The sequence below is a fragment of the Rhamphochromis longiceps genome, linkage group LG23 (genome assembly GCF_057381845.1).
Source record: "Rhamphochromis longiceps isolate RC_006_pf linkage group LG23, R_longiceps_female_GT1.1, whole genome shotgun sequence".
Lineage (NCBI taxonomy): Eukaryota > Metazoa > Chordata > Actinopteri > Cichliformes > Cichlidae > Rhamphochromis > Rhamphochromis longiceps.
In genome coordinates this window covers 32388599-32412421 of record NC_140578.1, presented here as the reverse complement: position 1 = coordinate 32412421, position 23823 = coordinate 32388599, and the positions used below count along the sequence as shown (strand labels likewise).

Genomic DNA, 23823 nt, shown 5'->3' with positions numbered 1-23823 from the left:
TAATCAATATTTAAGTTGATGGTGGCATTTAATGATGATCAGGCTACAGTGAACTGCTTTCTAAGGCCAAACCCATCAACTCTTGGATTCCTTGTCAAACTTTTGCTTGAAGCAGGGGGGAAATTGCCCCCGCCTTTTTATTTTAAGTTTTGCAACTCTTTGAACTACAAGTAAGCAAGCCTGCAGTCTGAGACTGAAATCTATTATTTGGGATATTATGAGTTCTTTAGGCTATGATGGAGTTTGATCATGCATAAATATGGCAGAAAATGAAATAAATTCTATAGGCTGATATAGGTTGAATAAGGAATATGTGGAACTCTCTTCCCCCAGATATAATAAACAGCGGTTCTGTCCAAGTCTGCATATTCACTGTAAACTGATTGTTTGTTTATTTTATCTTCTACTATGTTTTTAATTCTACTAAGCGTCCTTGGGTGTCTTGAAAGGTGGTTTTAAATAAACTGTATTAATATGGAAAACTTTGAGTTTCATCGTAAAAGGTCAGGTCTACCAAGCTGGTTTTGTTTATAGTAAATGATTAAATAAAAATAATAATTTAAGAAGAAAAAAAACAATGAAAGAAAGACGACATATTCATTTTTTTCTCGTATTCAATGATCCTTCCAAATAAGGGGCATATTACTTTTATCTTACCGTTATCTTAACATATGATCGCGTGATGAATAAATAGTAATAGTGAATAGTGAGTATATTTGTCATTACACAGATTATGCATTCAATGCCGAAAAAACTTATTAGGACTTAACATGTCTGAATTTTGACATAACGCCTTAATGGGAACATTAAAATAAGTATGTTTGCACTTTAAGGCATTTTAAGACAAGGTACTGCTATTTGGTCTTTTTTAAAAACGCTACGTTTATGAATTATTGACAGTTTTTGTTCTTTGCCGTAAAGCGGTGTTACCAGAACAGGCCAAACAGAACTTCTTAGATGAGATTCTGTGGTTTAAATATGGATCCTTTTTATTAGTATTAAACTCGCACTCAGTCATTCAAAAAAGAAAAGACAAATAAAGTCTGGGAGCCCAGGATCAATCCAGCTGCCATCAACACCTGCTAGGTGGGAGAGAAGTAAAGATGCTGCTGCTGATTCGGATCCGGATCCGCCCAGTCAGGCGTCACGGCACCGACAAGATGGCCGAGAGTACGGGACGAAAATGAGGGAGGAAACAAAAACACTGGTGACACTATCCTTGCTGTGGATGCCAGACCTGTAGAGCAGCGGGTGACGAGTTAGTGCAAAGATATAAGCTGGGTTGCTTAGAGTTTCTGTTCTGTGGGTGACATTTGCCGTATGCAGACGAATTGTAGTCCAAGCTGAGGGAACGTTTGGCAGGTCGTCTGCGTTGGCCAGGGAGCTAACCCGCTAATCATGTTAGCTAGCTGACGACACCGTTAGCTAGAGAATACGCTTTGAGAAAGTGACATCAGGTTAAATTTGAAATACACAGTCGTCGCTGCTACTTTATTACAGATATCATTTTTTCGCAAACGGTATTACTTCTACGAGTGAGAAAATTAATTTAACACACTAGCCTTCTGGTTAGTAAGCTAACATTGCGGATTTCTTCAGAGTTAGCGTTAGCAAACGTTGGTTAGCGTGCTCAGCTGTTTTGGGTGTCTTAGGTTGTTCGGATACAGAAAAAGTGCATTAGTTCGTGTGCAGGAAGGACATTTTATTGTCCTGTTTGAGAGTAACCGGGGGTATTCTGAGCAGATCTGGGTAGCTAGGTGTGCTGCAGGAGCGCTGTGGGGCATTAACGGCACCACAGCCGGGACTGTAAACAGAAGTGAAACCGATCAGACCTCAGCCCTGCACTACAGAACCAGTCAGCATCACCATGGCCCATTCTCCCGTTCAGGGTAACCTGCCGGGGATGCAGGTAAGTTAAATGTCTGTGGAGTCTGTCCGCAATACGTAGTCGAGATGACTGTCAGAACAGAATTTAAATCGTTTGCCTCCCTGCTGTGAGTTTGTACTCCCACTCGGCTCAGTGAAGTGAAGCGTTTAAGTACTCTGGTACATCGCGTCAATTCGCCTCATGCTCTGGGCAGAATAAATCGGAGGTACATATTCTCTAAAAGCTACCAAAACACATAGACTTGCGTGTGCCGAGGGTAAGTTAATTAACCTTTCTGCTCCATGTGTTTTCATTGTTAGTATCACTGACAACAAGTCTACTATTTAATGACACATATTTTGAATTGCAAGAGGTAAAATTCGGATATTTCAGTCATGACTTGAAGGAAATATTGAGCTCTCACGTGCCGTTGTGCAGAGACGTGCAAGCTGGAACTTTGTTCCTGCATCTCACGTATCCTTACTGCGCCTGTAGAGCTTGTGTTGGGCAGATGACTAGAGCAGATAACTGTTCCTAATGTAAACTGCCTCACGCACCAGATTATGCTGTCTTTGCAGGCTTGTTAGTAAACACAAGATGCATATCAGAAGTAGAGAAGCTTTTGGGATTAGCCAACGGCTACCTCAGTTAATACATAGTAACTCATACTGAAAGTATACAAAGGTTAGGTTTATGTTATATGAGTCTGCACAACACAAAAGCACGCTAAATCATCGTTGTTGCCTGCCAGTCCACAATTTGGAGAAATTGTAACACATTTTACTCGCAGAGTCAATGGTTTTTTCCTTGGAAAATTGGATTTAAAGGCACCCTTTGACAGAAGGGTTCCTCCTTGTTTAAACCAGTGGCTTCATTTTTTAGTAATCTCAAAATGGACACATTGACCCTGCCTTTGCTCAGAGAGGTCAAAAAAAGAAGTTGTTTTTGTTGGTGCCTAGTCCTGTGTTTCCCACATAACAGCCTCTTGAGAATTCAGTAATTTTAGTTCACTTCCTGTGGTGTTAAAGGTTTTTTCATACCCCACTCAGATACACTCAGTGTTACTATCCACCGGCCCCACCGATACAGTTTTCAGTGAATTCACTAAGCACACTTTCAGTTTTTCCATCATAAGCACTCCAGAGTGTTAAGCTTTTCTGTGTGACTGCTCAAACGATTTAAAATCAGGCAAAAGCAGTTACTCAGTGTTAAACAGGCAGCATGTAAAACTTGTCAAAGGAAATAAGACGTACAAGAGCTGTGTATGATATCACAAAAATACCTGTACAAATTTTTACATGAGATAAATATGTCATATGGTGATATCATTAATATAGTAATGCTATGCGTTTACATTCCCTACTGTGGTCTTGTCTGAGAACCATGTGTCAGTCTCTGACAGCGGGTTAGTACCTAAAAAGGAGCTACTTAAACTGTCTCTAACAAAGCACAGCACTTTGTAAAATATGTAAGAACAGTGTTACCACAAAAGCTGGAAATGACAAATGTGTTTCACCACGTGAGGCAGAAACAGTGTTAAGTGCGACCAGGCTATGAAGGAGGAGATGCTAGCAGGACTTTAAGTATTTAAGATACAACATTCTAGATAGAAAGTATTTTTAAAGTATTACAAAAATTTTCTTGTATCATGAGCTATATCACACCCTCTACCACCTACACATACAACTGCTTGAGCTGCTCAATCATGGCAACCCATGTCAAGAAGCTCCCAATGCACATTTTTTGTGCTGATGTTGAACTTACTGAGTCAGCAGAGTGTTAGTAACTAAGCCTCAGCACTTGGCGACCCTGCTGTGCAATATTACATGCTCTGTCACTTTGTCAATCCGTTGCTGTGGTTCCTAAAGGCTTACATCTTTTAATATTAGCTCTTAGAAATTTCTTCGTGCCTAGATATTTCACTGTAACTAATGTGTTAATCACACTCAAATTCATTGAGCTCTTTAGAACAGCCCATTCTCTCACAACCGTTTGTAAAGGCAGGCTGCTTGGCTAGGTGCTTGATTTGTATACACCCGTGCATATGTGACTGAAAACATTTGAATTCAGAATGGTGTGGCCCAATACTTTTGTCTGTATAGTGTATGTATCTGTATGCTTATATACTGTATATGATATATGAGTAATGACATGAATGTATGATTCATGTTAAGTAGCCCTGATCTCCAAGTCCCCTTGAAAGCCTCATACGGGTTGATTGACTTAATCTTAGATGTTTTTACTGCAGTCAGACTTAAGTCCTCAGCGTATTAAGATTTTTAATGTGTGTTTATACATGCTGCCTCAGGCCTAGAGAGTCCAAAGCAGAGCTACAACGTTTCATTTACTAATAATCATGAGAACAGTAACTCAGCCTTTTTGAAAGTTTAATTTGGTCATTGTTTTTCTCTTCTATATGTTTTTTGTTTTTTTTTGTTTTTTTTTTTTGGGGGGGGGGGGGGGGGGTCTTTTGTTTGTTTGCTTGTTTTGTTTCAAAAAAATTAATGAAGAAAATGATGAGCGCACAGTAAACCCCAAAGGGGTAGCTCGACTAAAATGTTGCCTTCCGTTTACATTTTGGGTTTTTGTTTTTTGTTTGTTTGTTTGTTTGTTTGTTTGTTTGTTTTTAATGCTTTCTTAACCTGCATGCTGTCCAATTTTTACACTTTTCCCTTTCATTCTCCTGTGTCTTTCTTTTTGTGTACACAAACAAAAGGTGTTGCAATGAGTGAATTAATGTGTCCTGTAAGAATGGCACCCTGCTGGTGTTTCCTGTTTGTTCCCCAAGGCTGATTTCTTTTTAAACATTCCTTTCTTTTATGTTTTTTTGTTTGTTTGTTTTGTGTTTTGCTTTTTCAATCCATCTTCCCTTTCCGCCTTTGTTTTGTTTCCCCTGCCTGTCAAACATCAGAATGCTAGAGTGGACCCAGAGGAGCTGTTCACCAAGCTTGAGCGCATTGGCAAGGGTTCATTTGGTGAGGTATTCAAAGGCATCGACAACCGTACACAGAAGGTCGTGGCGATCAAGATCATAGATCTAGAGGAAGCAGAGGACGAGATCGAAGACATCCAGCAAGAGATCACTGTGCTGAGCCAGTGCGACAGCCCCTTTATCACCAAGTACTATGGCTCATACCTGAAGGTGATGTTTGTTTCTCACACAAAAGCAAGGTTGCAATCAGCAGCATACTTTCAGGTTCATACGTATTTATAAACATTTGGTCTAATTTTGGCTCTTTACACCACCGCAGTGGATTTGACATCAAACAGTCAAGATCTGATTTAATTGTAGACTTAGCTTTAGTATTCTGTTTTCAGAGAATCAAAGATGACTGTGCATGCTGGCAAAACATTTAATATTTGTATACAATTATGGTAAGAAGTGTACATATGCTTGTCACAGGCATAAATGTCATGATATTTTGTGGGGGGGTTTATTTCTTTTTGTGGGTTTTGCCAGGGTGGAATGATTATACAACATACAGCTTTAATGTGCACAAGTCAAATCTAAATCCATTTTGGATTTTCTCATCACTTGGCGTCAAAACTGTACATGGAGGTTTATACTTACACTCTCTTTAATCATTTAATTCAGTGATTTAAAACCAGTTTAATTAATGGTCCTGAAGGTTTTATAGTGTATTTTAACTTGATATGGTCAAGGCCTGTTGACGTCTTGTTAGTGAAAATGATTGACTACTGGTAATTTGTCTTTGCCAGCATCAAAAGGATTTGTTTGACAACACTCATTAGATTGACCAGTTCTGATAAGAAAAAATGTCTTGAAAAATTCAAGGAACTCTGTGAGGATCTTAATAAGAAGGATAATTGTAGATTTACACAAGTTGGGAGGTCTCTTGGAGCCATTTCTAAACAACTGCAGATTCAGAAACCATCAGCTGAAACTACACAAGTACAAGTTATTCAGATGTTTTCACCAGTTTGATCTTGAGGAATACTCAAAAAGTCAGCTCCAGATGAGAGGAAATTGGTTAGCATGTTCAGGGATGACATAAAGACCAAGTCTGTTAAGAAAACTCCTGGAACACCAGCCTCACTGCCCACAGTGAAGCGAGTTTGACACCGCCATGGTCTGAGAGGTTGCAGATCAAGAAAAAAGGCCCTGCTCCAAAATCGACATCTTTTGGTTTGACTGAAATTTAGTCGTCCACATGGACAAACAATTACCTTCCGGAGATATGTTTTTTGTGTTCGTCTCAGACAAGAAAAAGATTGAGCTGCTTGTCTACAATGAAAAGAGGTATAATTAGAGGAGTGGAGATGAGGCTTTCAAACCTAAAGCCTCTGTACCAGCTGTCAAGCATGGTAACAGTACCATCGTGCTAAGGCTGTTTTGCTGCCAGTTCTGCTGGTACATCGCACAAGATGGATTAAATAATGAAGCATGAAGACATCAAAGCTTTTCTGCGAAAGCATCTAGTTGAGGTGCAGCTTGCTAAGAGACATTTAACCAAATATTAGCAGGGTATAGCACCAGTTATTAAAAGTGGTTTTAAATGATTTTAAGAGAGTGTATATACCGTTGAGCCTTCATGTGTACTTTTGACCCTGCTTTGGTCGTCTTGTTTCTTTTAAAGCCATTAAATCTGTATGCTGTACAATCAGTCCAGCCTGGGAAAAGAACGATACAAACAAATCATTAAAAGCCCCAAATTACAGCGATATTTATTCCCGTGCTTGGTGTCAGAGGTGTGGACTCGAGTCATTAATTTTATGACTTTAGACTTGACTTGAAAAAATGTTCTAAGACTTGTGACTTGACTTGGACTTTTACACCAATGACCTGGGACTTGAATTGGACTTGAACCGGTTTACTTGAAGAGACTTGATATTTCACCCCAAATATAAAATGTAACACGCATATTATATAGAAAGTGTGCACCATTAATTCAATTCATTTATTCAAACCACACTCCGTACGTATATGTGCGTGAGCTGTAGCACAGCCAATCAAATTAACCAGATTTTTTTTTTTTTTTTTAAAGAAAAAAAAACCCTCGAAAATGCTGCAAGGAGTTATTTTTTTCAGGTACATAAACTATGAAGTAGTCAACAAAAAACCGAAATGCAATATGCAAAACATCCAAGCAGAGAATCACAGACAGAGATGGAACAACTTCCAACTTTGTCCAACAGTTGAAGTTGCATAAAGAACAGTAGGTGGTCCTTCTCTTTTGCTATGATGAGATAGCTGACTTCATCTAACTAGCAAATGTTGTCCAGGCTCGATTGGTGATACAGTTTTTTTTAATGTGTATGATATTTTTGTCATGCGATTTTAAAGCCGGCCCTACAAGTGCATCCAAGAATAACATGCAGCTTATCTCAGAACTGTCGTTGAAAATTATTATTGGAGCTAAGTTTAATTGAGCTGCATTTTAAAGAGATGCAATTTCACAATTTGTGTATATTTTCTAAGTTCACTATTTTGTCATGTGTTGAGAAAAACACAGATTTAAAAATCACATGGTCTAATATTTACATTTAGCATATAACTGCAACATGCTTTTTTTTTTTTAAGACTCGAAAGGACTTGAAATTCAAAGTTTCAGACTTGTGACTTTACTCGGACTTTTACACCAGTGACTTGAGACTCGACTCTGACTTGCCTGACATTACTTGAGACTTGACTTGTGACTTGAGGATAAAGACTTGAGACTTACTTGAGACTTGCAAAACAATGACTTGGTCCCACATAAGCATTTGACCACCATTATTACTGGAATGAGAATTCTGGAATCTGGAACACATGAGATGCTCTGCCAGGCCTTTACTGAGGTCGACTTTAGTTACTTCTTACATGTGTGTCTGTGCAACTTAAGTACCTGATTACATGTATTCCAAGTTACTCCTGCATTAACACAAGATGTTTAGTCGAACTTGACATTGAGCAAATTTGATGAGATATACAATGAACTTCCTTCTGCTGCCCACGTTTCCAACAAATAATCCAAAATTTAATGGGGATTAGCCTAAAAATGACTCAAGACACCCACCAGAGATGTGTTTTTAGTTGCATTTGTATGTGTGCGCATGACAACGGGGATTCTAAGGCTACATCAACACGTACTCAGGTATTTTTGAAAACGCAGATTTTTCTATGCGTTTGCACCTTTCGTCCACATGTAAACTGCGTTTTCGGTCACTGAAAACAGATTTTTAAAAACTCCTGCCAGCGTGGATATTTTCTAAAACTCAATTTTTGCATTTACGTGTGGACGAGGAAAACAGAGAAAACACAGCGTCAAAGGTGTGCGCCTTTTTTCACGTCACACTGTGTGCCACGTTATTGTTTTGGTGAAATTAATTTATACATTGGCGGACTTTAGACAAAATACTGTTACTGTTAATTTTACTCACTGCAGTGTTTAAATGCTTACATATACACACACAGTTACTGTTCCTCCATACATAGGACTCAGTTCTATGCACCATCTTTGTTTACTCTTTCCCACCCAGGCTTCTAGACTTCTGATTGGCCAACATTTCTACACGGTTAGGAATATATCACCATGGCATGTTCCTAGCAGTGTTTTCCTTCTTTTTTGCGTTTACGTGTGGACGGGATTTTTTTCTCTGTTCTCAAAAATACCCGTATGTGTGGACGTGGCCTAAGTATCACATTATGGTCCGAATCTAAATATCACTGCAAACTAGCTGAAGCTATAAATGCAGTGGTGTGTTCTCTGGATCCTGTAACATACTTGTCACTATGCAAAAAGTAAACTAAACTTAAAAAAGCAACTGTATATCTTTCACCCACAAATATGCCAAAGTACTCAATGTCTTCTCTTTTCATTCTTCCTGTTTACCATTCCAGGACACAAAGCTATGGATCATTATGGAATATTTAGGTGGCGGTTCAGCATTAGATTTGGTAAGTGGTTCTCTCAACCCAGTACAATAGTTGTCAAAAGAAAACCTCTGACACTCTTTCCTTTATATAGTATTGACAGTGTTTGTTCACATCTCAAGCCCAATGTGTATATGGGTCAAAATGTTGTATGTTGTCCATAGAAAATTTCTGTAAATTTGTGTTAATGAGACTGAACAACATTTTATCAGCGCTTCGAGCTTAGAAGCAGTAAAATGAGTCTGTCCTTTTTACAGGAACTGCTGGGATTGATGGCACACTACATAATTCAAAATGTACATCTACTGAAACAGCATTGTATTGCAATAGTAGTAAACAACACAAGTGTCACTATCACTGTTTATCACTGTACACAAAACCTGTATTGTCTTCACTTTTGCTTCACAGGTCACACTGACTGAGGATGTATTTGGGGTTTTAAAACCTAGTCTGACATAGAACTATTAACAGTTATTGTCTTCATCTCAGTTTCAAACAGTAGAGAAAACATGTATGTTTACTGATTGCAATTAGTCTCTGTTCGAATACAATTAACAAATATGAACTCTAAAGTCCTCTGACAGCTAAAACTTTTGGTCATGTTGAGGGTGAAAGACTTCCCTGTGCTCAGATTATAATAATGTAACCATAATTGTGTGTTTGTATCTGTGACATGTCTGTATAGACACGTCAACCTGACCCAAGACCATGTAAAGGATATAAATGTACTGGCTATAGTAGTATGTGTGCTCAGTCGTTATTTCTGGTTTTTACATGTTTCTCACAGAAAATGAGCAGTCATCTCCGTGAAGACAACTCTGCTGAAACCCACAGCTCATAGTTTTTGTTTGCTTGTTTGGTTTTTTTTCCAAAGATGGAGCCTGGAGCTCTGGATGAGACCCAGATCGCCACGATCCTAAGAGAGATCCTCAAGGGCCTGGAGTACCTGCACTCTGAGAAAAAGATCCACAGGGATATCAAAGGTAGCCAACTGACTTTGAGTGCTATAATTAGAGGACACATGTTTCAGCTGTTTAGGCTTCAGGGAGTGAACACAAATATCATGGTTTTGACACCCACTTAGTTTCTTTCATTATGATGTTGTTCACTTGAGATGAACATTGCAGCAGTTCTCTGAAAGCTATCTGACCGTTCCCTCTTTATTATAGAAATTGGTGATGTAGATAAATGGCATTAAGAGAATTGTCTGAAACAGTAGCAAGGCTGGATCACATCAGCTATCCTTCTTGTTCCTTTTGCAGCTGCCAACGTTCTGCTGTCTGAGCAAGGAGAAGTAAAGTTGGCTGATTTTGGTGTTGCCGGGCAGCTCACAGACACCCAGATCAAACGCAACACTTTTGTGGGCACCCCCTTTTGGATGGCCCCTGAGGTCATCAAACAGTCGGCCTATGATTCCAAGGTGAGTTCGGAGCCAGTTACATAGTGTACACAGCTACGTTGACTTACATTCCTCTGGCAATCTTTCAGGCTACACTCTGCTGTAAATGTAAACTTCAAAGTTTTCACGATGCTAAAATGACACAAAAAAGAAAACTGTGAATAACTTGTACATAGAGCTGTCTAAAAGCTTTCCTCGACAGCAATTGAAAACATGGTCAGTATAAATCCATTACATATATTTTTTAACAGACGCTATGAAAGACCGGTGACAATGAAAATAGCATCTTTACCAGTCATGTGGTTGTAATAGTGTTAGAGTTATGTCAGCTTAGGCTGATGCACACAGCGTAGGAAGAGCAGCCTGCAGCAGCACATGTGCTTTCAGCTGCTTTCAAAGTGACAGCTACCATGTCGAACTGGTGCCCACTTCATTGAGATTGTGCTGCATTTCATGTCCACTTTCTGCAGCAGGTGAACAGTATCTGAAAGTCATCTCCTTAAGAAATGGAATAACAGTCCTGCAAACTGGTCCTTCGTTTCATCCATTAACTGTTTGTGGAAATGGGTGTTAAGTAATTAATTATTATTGTTGTTGGTTGACTGCTCTGTGCATTTCTTAAAAGGATGGTAAATGCCACATAGAACAGGAGTAACTTTCTGAAGTGGGCGCTGGCTCCCTATGAGCAGCAGAGGAAAGATGTGAGTTACCAGAGTGACTTGTGACCAAAAGGACATCAGTAATGGTTCGTCCAGCCGGCACATATAAACTCGCAAGAAGAGTCTTGGTTGTCTGTAATTAGTCTTTTAGTGGATAACAAAGTACATGTGTGGCCTTAAAATGAACTTTTTTTAGTTGTTATTTTCTTTTTTCTTTTTTTTCGCTTTTTTTTTTTTCTTTTTTTTTTCTTTTTTTACCATTGTACCATATAGGTCATTGTTATCCTTAATGAGAAACTTGTTTTACATGGAAATGCTTCCATCAGCATCTGCATCATTTTAAAATCATTTGGTACATTTGGGTTAAATCTTAGCCTGGTGCGACTCTGTGAAGCACTGTGGTCGACTATCCACTGAGCTTTAACCTCCTAAGACCCGAACTCTTCCATAGCATGCATTTTTTATTTCTCTTTGCTATTTGGGCTGATTGGGACCTGATGATGGTAAAATTGAAGAATTGTCTTTTTTTTTTTTAAAACCAGATTTTTGTTTCTTTTTTTTTTTTTTCCTCGCCTGTCCCATTTGGTTCTTTAGCCATCAGAATTGTTGTCTGAAGACCAACAAGGATACCCAATGGATTTACTTTGCCAAATGGATCATCGTGGCATTGCCGTATTGGTCCATTTGGTCGATCTTTGTTTTTATTATTTATTATATTTTATTTTCAGATGTTACAGACGGGACAGACATGAGTGAGAGATAGGAAAGGGAGAAAGAAAGAGGAAGGAAAGGAAAAACAGAAGGGGAGAGGGACAGTGAGAAAGGGGGGGAGAAAAAAAATAAAAATCTCCTGGATCACCTGTTGAGAGAAGAATAGAAAACAAGCAAAAAAAGACAAAAAAAAAACAAAGCAACATACTAAACACAACACCATCGCATTAATCTAGCTAAGTGTAAACAGCAGTAAATACTAAATATTCAATGTTGTTGTGCAGCACGCAGGACAGATGTGCTTCGAAGTAGCAGCCAAGAAAGGTGTAATTTGGGTCTACGAGCAGTGAACACCCGTGTGCATACCTGTGTGGATCAGCGCGCTTGTATTCCAAAGGTTTCTCCATGTAACGATCTGCTAGGGAGTGTGGGGGGGCCACAGCCCCGTCCTCCAGGGTGTGAAGCAGGTATGGAGGAGATCAAAACTCCAGACATCCAGAGGCCCCCAGAACACAAGAGACCATGGAAGACCAACAGAGGGGCAGCCGCGCCACTGTCCCAGAAAGAGCTGAGGAGAGTCCCAGATGAGGGTTCACTCAGCAGCCGCGGAGCAGAAGCCAGGGGGAGTTGCAGTGACGCGCCCGTGAGCTCCGCCGGCCGCCAGCTGTGCCTGAGTGACCGAGCCCCAGGCCGAGAGGCCGGGGGCACCCCACCCCCGAAGGGGCCCGAGCGAGCCCCAGGCTCCAGGCCCCGATAAGCGGCCGCCAAGGAGTGAGCCGGTGTGTACCTGGACGCCCACCCCCAGACACAAAGAACCACCAACGCACCGACACCTGAGGGAGTCCGCCACCGGCAGGGGAAGTGGTGGTAGGTGGAGATAGGCCTCCAAACCTTGGAGGGCCTGAGGTGTCCCCAGAGAGGTGGCGTCTGATACCCAGCCTGACATATAGACACAGACATACAGGCACACACAGACACAAACATCCATTCCCCCCCTCATGCTCTCATATGCACTCACTCCACACTCAACCAACGTGGAGACAGACATAAAGAGACGCTGTACACACGATCACACTCCCCAAGCGTACTCTACAAACCGGGTCTAGGTACCCTTGCCCCTGGAGGGGGGAACTGCACCCAGATTTAGTTGTTATTTTCACTACTTGACCACAAATGATCTTTTTCTTTATCTAGCTTTGTGGAATTTAGTTATTTTTAGTTGTTTTTAGCTTCTTTGTCACAAAGTAAAGGATGTCCACAGCTCCACAGTCATCGGTCAGTCACTCCAAGGTATAACGAGAACTCTTACATTTAGTTTATCTTATATTTATCTTCTGTGTGTTCCAGGCTGATATCTGGTCTCTGGGCATCACTGCTATTGAGTTGGCAAAGGGTGAGCCGCCCCATTCAGATCTCCATCCAATGAAGGTTTTATTCCTCATCCCAAAGAACAATCCGCCCACACTGGAGGGCAACTACAGTAAACCACTCAAGGAATTTGTCGAGGCCTGCCTCAACAAAGAGCCTAGTTTTGTAAGTAATATTAAGTTTTGTTTTGCTGTCTGTACAGAGTTTTCAGACTGCATCACATGCTCATCTCAAAGCTTTGTTTTTACAGAGACCAACTGCCAAAGAGCTGCTGAAGCATAAGCTGATCGTCCGTCATGCGAAGAAGACGTCCTACCTGACCGAACTGGTGGACAAGTACAAAAGGTGGAAGGCAGAGCAGTCTAGAACCACAGAATCCAGTTCCGACGAGTCCGACTCGTAAGTCCAAAATGTCTTTAACTGTGAAGTGAATTTTCATTAACGAAAAAATGCATTCATCTCTGTGCTGCTTTGTTCTGATGAGCTGGAAGCACTTAACATGCATGACTTTATCACTCATCCTGATAAATGTCCAAAATCCTCTTTAATATCTGTCCAATCAGAGAGCAGGATGGCCAGGCCTCAGGTGGGAATGACTTTGGTAGTGATGATTGGATCTTCACCATCCGAGAGAAGGACCCCAAGAAGCTGCAGAATGGGGATGGCCAGTCAGGAACAACAGATCAGGTCAGCCATGAATGGATTTTTGTTTAGTTTTTAAAATTTTTTAATTTGACACTTTATCCATCTGGCTCCTTAGCCAGCTCCATTTTCCTACTTTGACGTAGTGTATCTGCAGCTTATGCGCACTTTACTGTGATAAAAAGTTGTGATGTTATTTGGGGAAATTGAGAATTTTTTGTTTTTTAATCCCCTGTAAGTGCACTTCTTTATTTTCTTTTAACACAGAAAAAAGACATTCCAAAGAGGCCTTATTCACAGAGCCTGGCCACTGTTATCTCTCCTGCATTATCTGAGGTAAGCAGCTTCATGTGGACGATCAGCTGAGTAGTTGTTCTCCTCCACAGCCATCACTTCTCACTTGGTCTGACTCGTGTAGCTGTGGTGGATTTCTGCAAACTATAGACGAGACTTGTTTTTCACACTGAATATTTTGGGAACTGTAATTTGTGTGTGACTCATTCTTTCGCTCACATAGTTTTTGGTGTTGTCCAAATGAACTTTGCTGCGTTTCCATGGTTTTCAAGCAGGGCTTCCATTGAGTAATTTCCCTTTGTCTGTTTCACTCATCTAAACATTCAAATTAATTGACTAAACTCAATCAAACAAGCAGTTTTATTTTGTTTTTACATTTTGAGTGACTGCGTTTTCAGAACATATGTGGTATATAAAGATAAACAACATGTCACCACTTCTTCCTGTTGTGCAAAATTAATGCTCAACCGTTTCTAGCTCCTTAGATGTGTAGTTTTGTATTGTGTCTTTGTGTCATTAGATTAACAAAGTGTGTGGCTCCTTCCCTGTGTTCTACCTCCCAGCTGAAGGCACGACAGGAACAGGTGAACGGGAACCCCTTGGTCCTGGATGAGCTGAAAGAGGCTATCCTGCTGGCTGAGGAGGCCTACCCTGGCATCTCTGATTCATTGGTTGCTCACATGGTGCACAGGCTCCAGAGGTAACAGCTTCCCTCAGATTTAGTGCTCAGAAGTCAGTAACTATACAAAGCAGAAGATGCCATTAATCTGTTTTATACTTGTCTCTTCTTTCTTCCAGTTTCTCCACAAGCAAGACATCCACTTCCTCCACTTAGTGATTGGTTCTGTCCCAGCCCTGCTCTCCCAAGCCCCTACCCCCCCATCCAACACCGCAGCCAGATCAGAGGGTTCAAAGTCAGGGGTGATGTCATTCAATACCAGCTGACCACATGTGACCTCTTTGTGTAGGGCGGGGTGCTAACCTGGCCTATAAAAATGACTGAACTCCAAATCAGAGGAAAAGAAGGAACCTCTGGAGAGCTTCTTTTATTCAGTAATAAGGAGAAGTTAAGGGAGCAGCAAGACCTGCTGGAAAGGCTTTGATGGGACAAACTCAGTCAGAGTGATGTCAGCGATGCTGGGCTCTGTGTACAGGAGACTTCTCCAGCCTCACACAGCAGAGTCCACAAGGAGCCAAAAAAATCTCCCCAAAATCCACAACAAGACTTCAGCCGCCCTACCCCTCCCCCACTCCCAAAGTAGGAATCATATCCTCCCCAAACCTCTGAAAGCATGCTTGATGAACCTGCAGGGTTATTATCTTAGTGTGCAAGCTGTGTGTGCGTGCGTGCGCGTGTACCTGTGACTGCGTGTTCATGTGTTCTCTCACGCAAGTAAGACTCCCTGCTTAGGCAAATTGCAGCATTCATAAGGAAACCTCAGGTAAAGTGCTTTAAGTGGAATTTGTCCTCCAATGGCGCGGGGGGTGGGGGGCCATGCTGTACATGAATACAAGTTGTCATTGCGGGAATTGAATCACTGTGTACAAAATGGTCATGCGCATTTTGTAGATACTGATAATGTTTAAAAGCAGATATTTAAAGTTACTCCAACAGTAAGAACAGAAAATGCCTTGCCTTTACAGATACACACAAATCTGTGTTCTGGCATTACATCAGTTTTCTTTGACTTATCAGTGAGTGAGATTCATCAGTGTTTTGGGGTTTTTGGGGTTTTTTTTCCAAAGTGACTTGGTTTCAATCTCACATTTCAATCACCTGCTGAATCAAACTAACTTTGTTACTAAGCTGACTTTGTTTAGTGGCAGAAGAATTTCCTTTGTTTCTTTAGTCAGGAGGAAAACTGCTACCTGTACTTACGTTTAGACAATTAAAGTCAGTTTTGAAATTTTGTAGGTCAAGATGAAGTTAGGACAATTACAAAGAGGAACCTTTAGGGGTAATCGAATGCTGATATGTGAAGTATTATTATTCCTCGGCTTGTAATTTCTCCTTAGCAGTGTTTAGAAACTCATCATGGAGATGAGGAAAAAATGGCAAGGCCCCAAGAAGGCAATCAATCCACAAAAAACTTTGCTCATGGCCAAATTAAACTATTGATCAGCACAAGCCAAGCTGCAGAATCCAATGCCATCTTTATTATCCTCACACATTTCTGTTCTCACCTCCACACCGTGCTATAGAAGTGCCATGTCTTCTTTTATGCTTTCACCAGATCTTTGTAGTATGATTTGCACCTTTTTTTTTTCTAGTTTTCAGATCAGTTTTTTTGCACTTTGAAAGTGTGTCAAGTATTTAAAGAAACCTGTAAAAAAAAAACAAAAATTTGCTAATAGCCATGTTTTACTATATATGTTTACTTAAGAGTTCCAGAATTTACTACTGTGCTAATGCAGCAATAATGTTGGTGAGTTGCATCAAGACGCACTTGTCAACACAGGGACTGAAAGAAATTAAGAAATATGTGATATTTTTATAACTGCAAAGAGTTAAGTATGGAAATATGGAATGCTTTATGGATATCAGCACCTGCCTCTGGCAACAACAAAAAAAAAATCTGTAACTTACAGAAAAACATATGCTACGAAAATAACAAAATGTGTACATTTGGTCTCCTTTATCATAGCTGACAGTTTATAATACTGTATATAATCTTTGCTTGTGTCATTTGAGAATCCCCAAGTTAAATTTAAGCTCCTTATAAGCTTTCAAAGTGACATGAGAAATAAAGATCTAATCTAACTGAGAACATAATGGCCACATTTACTTTTCAGGAGTTGTGTTTGTAGACTGGAAACTCCTTCAACACCATTCAGGAATTTAGTTACTCCACTTCCCCTACCATTGTGCCACATTCACAAGTGTTTCTAAAGGACGCTAAAGCAATTCCCCAGCATGGTAAAGTATACATTTGCTTGTTGTTTGTTTTTAGGTAGGAAAGAAAAAGTCCTGTTCTTATTCAAAATTCCCAGAACACAGAAGGGGAGCTTCTGGCAGTTTAGGATAGTAACTGCCTCAAAGTCACAGTGACTGGAGCACATTGGTCGACAGCTACAGTGAAAGATAATTAAAACTGCAGTAGAGACACTACACAACATGAACCTGTTAATACAACATGAACCTGTTAATGCAACAATAGGTTTGTTCTTGATCACCAGATCTGGCAAGTGCATCTACTAGGAGGCTGAGGCAGTATTTTATTTACTGACATTAAATGCCAGTGAGACCAGAGAAATGGCAAACTGAGCTATATTTACTACAGTCAGTGTCCTCTTTTTAAAGCTAAATAATTAGCACCAAGTAATTACCCAGATATGATATAAACCATTTCTAATATATAGTTCATGAGTATGATTTATTGTAATCACAATAACTTGTATGTTTTTTTGTGGTAAGTACTTTGGGCAAGAATGGTGAATACTACCTTCTTGCACTGAAAGACAAATCCACCCAGTCATCAAACTAGCTGCAATCATTTGTATTTGAAGGCATATTCAGTTACAGAATTGTAAGAACGTAGACACTGATTTTAAATGATGTCATTGCATATGTGGAAGAAACCACCGCTGACATAGATGTTTAGTGTCAGAGCATTGGAGCATTGAATAGCCATAACATGACAGTGTTCTTCAAGCCCAAAATTAATTCAGACTTTCAATAACGAAGATTTCTTACTGAGGAAGCTGTGTGTGGTGCCAGATTATCTCCTGTTAATATCGTTTATGTATAAAATACCAACAGCATATTACAATACATACATCACTGCACTTTGAAATAAATACAAATATTGGGATGATTTCTTTGTAATTATGCATGTGTAAAAACATGAAAGACAAAATTAGTTGAAGATAATAAAGCTCAGTGCAAAAGAAATCATGTCAAATTTACAACAGTTCAACTATAGATGACAAACCTATGAATGGTTTTTAATTATATGAGCTGATATGTGGATAATCAGCTTCTGTGCTATTCAGTGCCATTTCACTCGGGTCACTCTAGCTGCTACGTCCATGTCCAACTGTGAGCTGATTTCTCTGACAAATTGACCAAAATGGCACAGGCACTCTGAGACATGAAAGACAAAATCCAGCAGAAGAAAGGGGAAAGCCATAGTGAGGGAGTTGCTTTAGATCTTTGTCTGTTTGGTGCACTCGTCATCAGAGCTGGAATCAGAACTCCTCCTGTCCTCTTTGTGGCTCTCAGCTGAGCCTTTCCTGGGCATGTCGAAGTTTTTCCTCTTCTCCTTCTCTTCAGGCTCCATTTCATCAAACTGGGCCTCTATCTTGGTTGGGTCAGTGTAAGTGTAAAAATAGGCCATGATGGCAAAGATGATACACACCAACACCAGCAAGGAGGCGAAGAGAATGTACTCGGCCCACTGGTGAAGAGAAACACAAAAAAGTGTTCATTTGGAGCTTGGTATAAAGGGTGAGAGACTGCATCACCAGTCATAGGTTGTTCTGAAATTCTTCACTGCACTTCTGGTGTACCTTATTGAACTCAACCTGTGTTGTTCTTGTCCATGAAACGCAAGTACAGCAACTTACAGACATTTATATCACTTAAAATAAACCTGCCCAAAGTCAGTGAGCACAGTATGCATATGCATCCACTCACCTGATCATTTAGCGTTGCAGCCTCAGCAACAATAAGCACAATGATGTTACCTACGGCAACGGTTAACAGCCAGCCAGCCTGCAGCACAGACTTCATGTTGCTGGGTGCCTGGATAGCAAAAAGCAGTATCCCAAATTATAAGTAACATCAAGAATGACATCATCAGTCCTCAGGTTACATGTTGCATTCTCTAGGCAGCTGGCACAGACCTTATTATCAAATGAGAAAAGTTAAGGAGAGCACCCTCTACCTGTGAGTAGGAGAACTCGAGGCCTGTCACAGAGAAGACGACCTCTCCTGTAGTCATGAGGAAATACTGAATGATCTGCCAGGCCATGTGCACAGAGTTAGGCTTCATGTCCATCACTGCCTTGATGTTCTCTGAGCACTGGAGCATACAGAGAGGTATGCATGTCTTAGCTGCTTCCAACAAACACTGAAACCATGATGTGACTCAGGGTGGATTTACATGTTACCATTTCTCCAAATGTGAAAGTGGATGGGATGATCAATGTATAAGAGCTGCCAAAGCCCAGCTCCTGAGTGTAGACGCAGCTTTCTCTATTATCCTTGATCATGAACTCAGCTCTGCCATATTAAAGAAAACCACCAGTCAAAACAGTATAGTATAGTATAGTATAACCATATAGAACTTTCATATGAATGAGAACTCAGTCTTACTTTCCATGTGAAACACTGAGATATTCTGACATGTTGCTGGTAAAGTTGAACACCTTGTCACGCACGGTTACATTCAAATCTGAGCCAAAACCATTCAGAACTCTGCGGAAGGACAGTTCAAAAACAGAAAAGATCCAATTATAAACAAAAGAATTTAATACCAAGGCCTAACTCATCATACACGATAAAACAGTGGGAATGAAAACTCTGTTTTAACAGGAAGAAACCTCCGGCAGTAATGTAAAATGTATGAGTAACTTTAAAAAAACAAAAAGAACAAAACACTTGCCTTATAGCATTTTCACCCTTTTCTGGCTTTGAAGTCATGTCATCGAACTGGAGAAAAAGAATATTTTAGCATCTCACATGCACTGTATCGTTTTCATCTCAGCTGTCTCAACGTACATGTAAGTTTTTACAAATATGTTATTCTTCCATCAACAAAATGCTTCATTCCTCCATGCTTTTACCTTGAAAGTCTACATGTTAAGTAAAGGCTGCAAGAGTTTTAATCTGAAAAATCTTTAGGAATTATACCAAGGAGATTGGAGAGAAAAAAGGCCAAGTTCATGCTCCCAATATTAAGAATTTTACAGTAAAAATTTCCCAGCTTTGCTTCAGAGTTGGCCAGGTGTTTTTACATGTTTTTACCTTTTCAAACCCAAGCTTGGATCCCTGAATGATAGCAATGGTATTCCGAGTGCCATTAGCCAAATTGATGGTATTTTGTTGCCCAGACTCCAGAACCAGTGTAAACTGGTTATGAAAGGTCAGATAATCCTCATTAGCCTGTAGGAGAAAACAATTGCCAATATCAGAAAATTTTTCAAACTTGCATCTGACCAAAGTGTCTGGGAATAGTTTCTTGTGTTGGCTAGTATACCCCAAGACCTTTCAAGGAAATCGTTTTGTTATCAGCTTGAATCTGTAGATCCCTGTTAACCATGTTGATGAACTTCACTTGGCTTTCAGTACTTGATGGGAAGTCAGGCAGGGTTTTCTAAAAGAACAATGGAATTTTGCATCATACGATGCATGTTTAATAAGTTGCCAAAAGTGTGCTTGGGGTTTTTTTTTTGTGTTACACTCACATCAATCTGTATCTGGAGCAGGGCAGCAGCCACAAACGCGAGAGCAGCTAGGAACATCCCCACTGTTATCCTCCTTAAAGGACTGCAGAACACACACACACACACACACACACACACACACACACACACACACACACTTGAAATCCTCTTTATATCACTATCCTATATTCAGCCACATGGAACAGTGTTTACAGGATGTCATTTTATAGGAGGCATTTACTTTATTCTATTTGTCTTTTTGAAGGCTTAAAGTAATTGCTTATTTAAAGATTTCTACAGTTTGAACACATTTTATAATTTGGTGATGTGATTTGTTTACAGTCATGTAATCTTCTACAGACCGTTTATGCAACTAATTAAACATTAGTTGTTTTTGTTAGTTTGCTTTGTTTTCTTTTATTACAAAAAAATAAATTATAATTAAATAAAGATAACAAGCTACGATGTAGTACATTAATTAGTTGCTATGTGAACCAATTATTTAAAAGGTTACTGTAAAGAAATAAAGACCCTAAAATATATACATTAATAAAAAATATTAATTGTGCTAATTCATCAAACAACTATTTTCTTACACAGTATAACAATATACATTAACAGAAATTATGAGATGACTAATGGATAGTAAATATGAATTTTGTTTTCATTCTTGAATGTAAAATGGTATCGATTCAACAAAATGAAGACGGAACAAAACACTCACGTGAAGTTAAAGCACTTGGCAATCAGAGGGTAGATCAAAGTGTCCATGACTGGCACCAGAATCAGGATCAAGATAGGATTGACAGTCTGGTGGGAAGAGAGTGATGCTTAAGCCATGTTCACACACACAGTGTGGTTTTGAGCATCGCTTTATATCACAATCATGCATTCAGGACATTATGCTAAACCAGCACCATCATCTAAACCACTGGCTGATTCTGACAGGGATTTGTTGACAATCCCAGACTCTCCCAATGCTGTCAGCTCTTCATGCATGAAAAATACTTAATTTAATCAGGTCAGATGTAATCAAGCCCAGTATCTCACCTGCATCTGATCAGGCTGGATTGTAATCGCTCCCTATTGGGAAAAGAAGAGAAACAGTCTCATTAATATCATCCATTTCTGTGGTTTGAGGTCACAAGGTGTTATACCTGTATTTAACTGTTTTTTTTGCATCAAAACATTAAAACATAACACTTGCAAAGTTGCCGTTCATTGTGGTCGCCTGGAAGGTCCATCTTGAACCCTGTGAAACAAACACAGTTGTCATTTTTTTTCCTGTCACCGGATTTTGCTTCAATCTTTCATTTCAGTTTTACAGCCATCTCAAGGCCATATACCGTATTTTTCAGACCATAAGGCGCACTGTCGATTTTTGAGAAAATTAAAGGGTTTTAAGTCTGCCTTATAGTTCGGAAAATACGGTAAATGTGGGATTTACCTATATTATAAGGTAAAAGTAACTCTTTCACTCAAGACAGTATGTTCCTAACACTGGATTCAGGTGCTAGTTATTCATAGTCTCACGTATGCACACATACCTGCTGGTCAAAGAGAGCCCAGAACATAGGCAGAGGGATGTAGAGGAACAGCACCTTCAATGCCATCTTCACCTGAGCAATCAGGAGTTTCTATGCCAAAAATAAGAAAATGATAAGAAATCTATGGCCATGCTGTTTGTATTTGCATGTGCCTGTGCTCCACTTACATCATATTTCTCCTCAGCCCAGTCCATCCAGTGGTCTCTCTTGGGATACTGAGAAGAACGATGCCTGAAACGGTTTTTGACGGCAAACTACAAACAGCAGAAAGACAATTGCAAAATAATTACTCTAACTGTACAGCAGGAGATTCAAATGGGATTCACTTTTAAGCTAGAAAGACACTGGAACCACCTACCCCGATGCACTTGCAAACTTTCACAATGATGTTGCCCTGCGGGGGGTTCCTAATGTACATGGGACTTCCAACAATGAACACAACTGCAAACACACACACGACACATACAGGAGTTACAAAAGTAACAGGAAATTATAAATGACAATATTGTTTCACCAGTTATCTCTTTTTGGTGCAACTTTCTTAGAAAACACAGTTTATGGTGACTACTAGGTTTTTTTTAGCGGCTTGGTTAGAATTTCTGTAACAAGCACTCAACTACTTAGCTACAATTTGTCAACACTTAATGAAGGATACGCCATCGAAAAGAAGCATTAATTTGCTTATTACAGCAAACAAGAATTTTTTATAATAAAATCCTTACTCAGAGCTACCACCATGAGCGCAGCAGGGACACCGAAGGCCAGCGGATAGCACTCTTGCTGGATGTGAATACCACATGTCTGAGCTGAAGATGTAAGGACACAAAAATCAGTTTGTGACCCAGTGGTATATTTTATTTTCTGTGATCAGTTTGAGTGTTGTGGCTCTACCTCTGAGAATGGGAGTAATCAGAGTGGAGATGAGACTTCCAGCATTAATGGACAGGTAAAAGATGGAGAAAAAGGTGCTTCTCTGTTTCTCCTGTGGGGCACAGCATTATATTGCACACTTATTTCCTTAGATAATTTAGCCATGTCATTAACATTATGGATTAATCTTTGTCCCTGGCCTTGAAGGGTGTAATAAAATTACAGGGGCACTTGTGCTTGCGATCAAGTAGTTAATAAAAAGCTAGCAGGAACAAAAAAACAGATAAACAAAGTGCTGACCGAGTACAGCTGATAACTTTGATAACTGTGTAGCTTTAACTGCTGTGTGCAAAGGGCAGTCAGTGTATGTTGTCATGTATATATTTGGTGTGTGTATAATTACATGTAAAAGTACATCTCTTTGTTGCTGCATTAATTTGTGTGTGGTTTTGGTTGTCGTGTTGTTTTATAATAACATATATGGTCACAGATGTCGAGACTGAGATTCACGTCAAGGTGGCTATGTCCATCTTTTATATACAGTCTGTAATGAATGTGTAAAACTCTTGGACTCTTTGAAAAAAGAGGTGTTTCTGGCGAGTTCCACTCTCTGCAGTAACACATATGCTTGAGCACCGTCTGACCTGATGATCTTCAAACTGGTCCCCTCCAAAAGCAGCCACACAGGGTTTGATGCCTCCTGTTCCCAAGGCAATAAGGAAGAGACCCAGCATGGACAAAGCTCTGGGGGCAAAACAAAGTACAGACAGATGTTCATTTGTCTGACAGTGTGGATCCAGTGCATTTCTATTATGCCAGTCAACTCTGGGTGTGTTTAGCTCACACGTGTAAGGTCATGTTGTCAGGGGTGCCATCCTTGTTAGTATCTGTGATGTCCTGGATAGCACTTATAGCCATGACGACCTGTCCCACTGTATAAACAATGGACAGGTAGACAATCGTCCTACACAGAGGAAAGAGGACAAGGGATGTGTGAGGCACTGAGCAGATGTACAGCATGTACAGATAAAGGTAAGATAGACAAGGATCAAAACTCCAAGGTTAAACACTTTAACCATTTAAACTGAGTCTTCATGCAAATACTGAAACTGAATACAAGCAAATTATAGGTTGGTGTCTTTTCATGTATTGATTTGATTTTATTGAGAAGCTCACTTGAACTTCCCGAGCCATGAGTCTGCCAC

The 23823-nt window shown here is 39.9% G+C and overlaps 2 protein-coding genes across 2 annotated transcripts; one reads left to right on the top strand and one right to left on the bottom strand.

Moving 5' to 3' along the window:
* Nucleotides 1-1135: 1135 nt before the first annotated feature.
* On the top strand, nt 1136-17456 carry stk24b (serine/threonine kinase 24b (STE20 homolog, yeast)). Its single transcript, XM_085399671.1, has 11 exons — nt 1136-1909; nt 4779-5009; nt 8709-8765; nt 9616-9724; nt 10004-10161; nt 12858-13043; nt 13129-13277; nt 13442-13565; nt 13788-13856; nt 14378-14514; nt 14613-17456. The coding sequence occupies exons 1-11, from the start codon at nt 1868-1870 to the stop codon at nt 14647-14649; spliced, it is 1299 nt and encodes a 432-aa protein (XP_085255797.1). The 5' UTR covers nt 1136-1867; the 3' UTR covers nt 14650-17456.
* Nucleotides 17457-17795: 339 nt separating this feature from the next.
* slc15a1b (solute carrier family 15 member 1b) lies at nt 17796-23551 on the bottom strand. The gene is made up of 19 exons (XM_085399670.1): nt 23463-23551; nt 23263-23362; nt 22640-22730; nt 22471-22554; nt 22107-22189; nt 21916-22002; nt 21749-21838; nt 21409-21453; nt 21252-21284; nt 20926-21011; nt 20223-20304; nt 20015-20131; nt 19783-19920; nt 19421-19467; nt 19132-19233; nt 18927-19038; nt 18701-18838; nt 18451-18558; nt 17796-18211 (listed from the first exon to the last, which is right to left on the bottom strand). Exons 1-19 carry the CDS (start codon nt 23534-23536, stop codon nt 17960-17962), a joined length of 1869 nt encoding a protein of 622 aa, XP_085255796.1. The 5' UTR covers nt 23537-23551; the 3' UTR covers nt 17796-17959.
* Between the last annotated feature and the right edge of the window lie 272 nt (nt 23552-23823).

Bases quoted from the DNA above. Each gene is read 5' to 3' on its own strand.
- stk24b (XM_085399671.1), top strand. From the start codon at position 1,868: ATGGCCCATTCTCCCGTTCAGGGTAACCTGCCGGGGATGCAG. The intron at 13,278-13,441 runs GTAAGTCCAAAA...CTGTCCAATCAG, and splicing joins AGTTCCGACGAGTCCGACTC to AGAGCAGGATGGCCAGGCCT. The intron at 13,566-13,787 runs GTCAGCCATGAA...CTTTTAACACAG, and splicing joins AGTCAGGAACAACAGATCAG to AAAAAAGACATTCCAAAGAG.
- slc15a1b (XM_085399670.1), bottom strand. From the start codon at position 23,536: ATGGCTATAAGTGCTATCCAGGACATCACAGATACTAACAAGGATGGC. The intron at 22,555-22,639 runs GTAGAGCCACAA...TTACATCTTCAG, and splicing joins GATTACTCCCATTCTCAGAG to CTCAGACATGTGGTATTCAC. The intron at 22,003-22,106 runs GTAGGTGGTTCC...TGCTGTTTGTAG, and splicing joins AAGTTTGCAAGTGCATCGGG to TTTGCCGTCAAAAACCGTTT.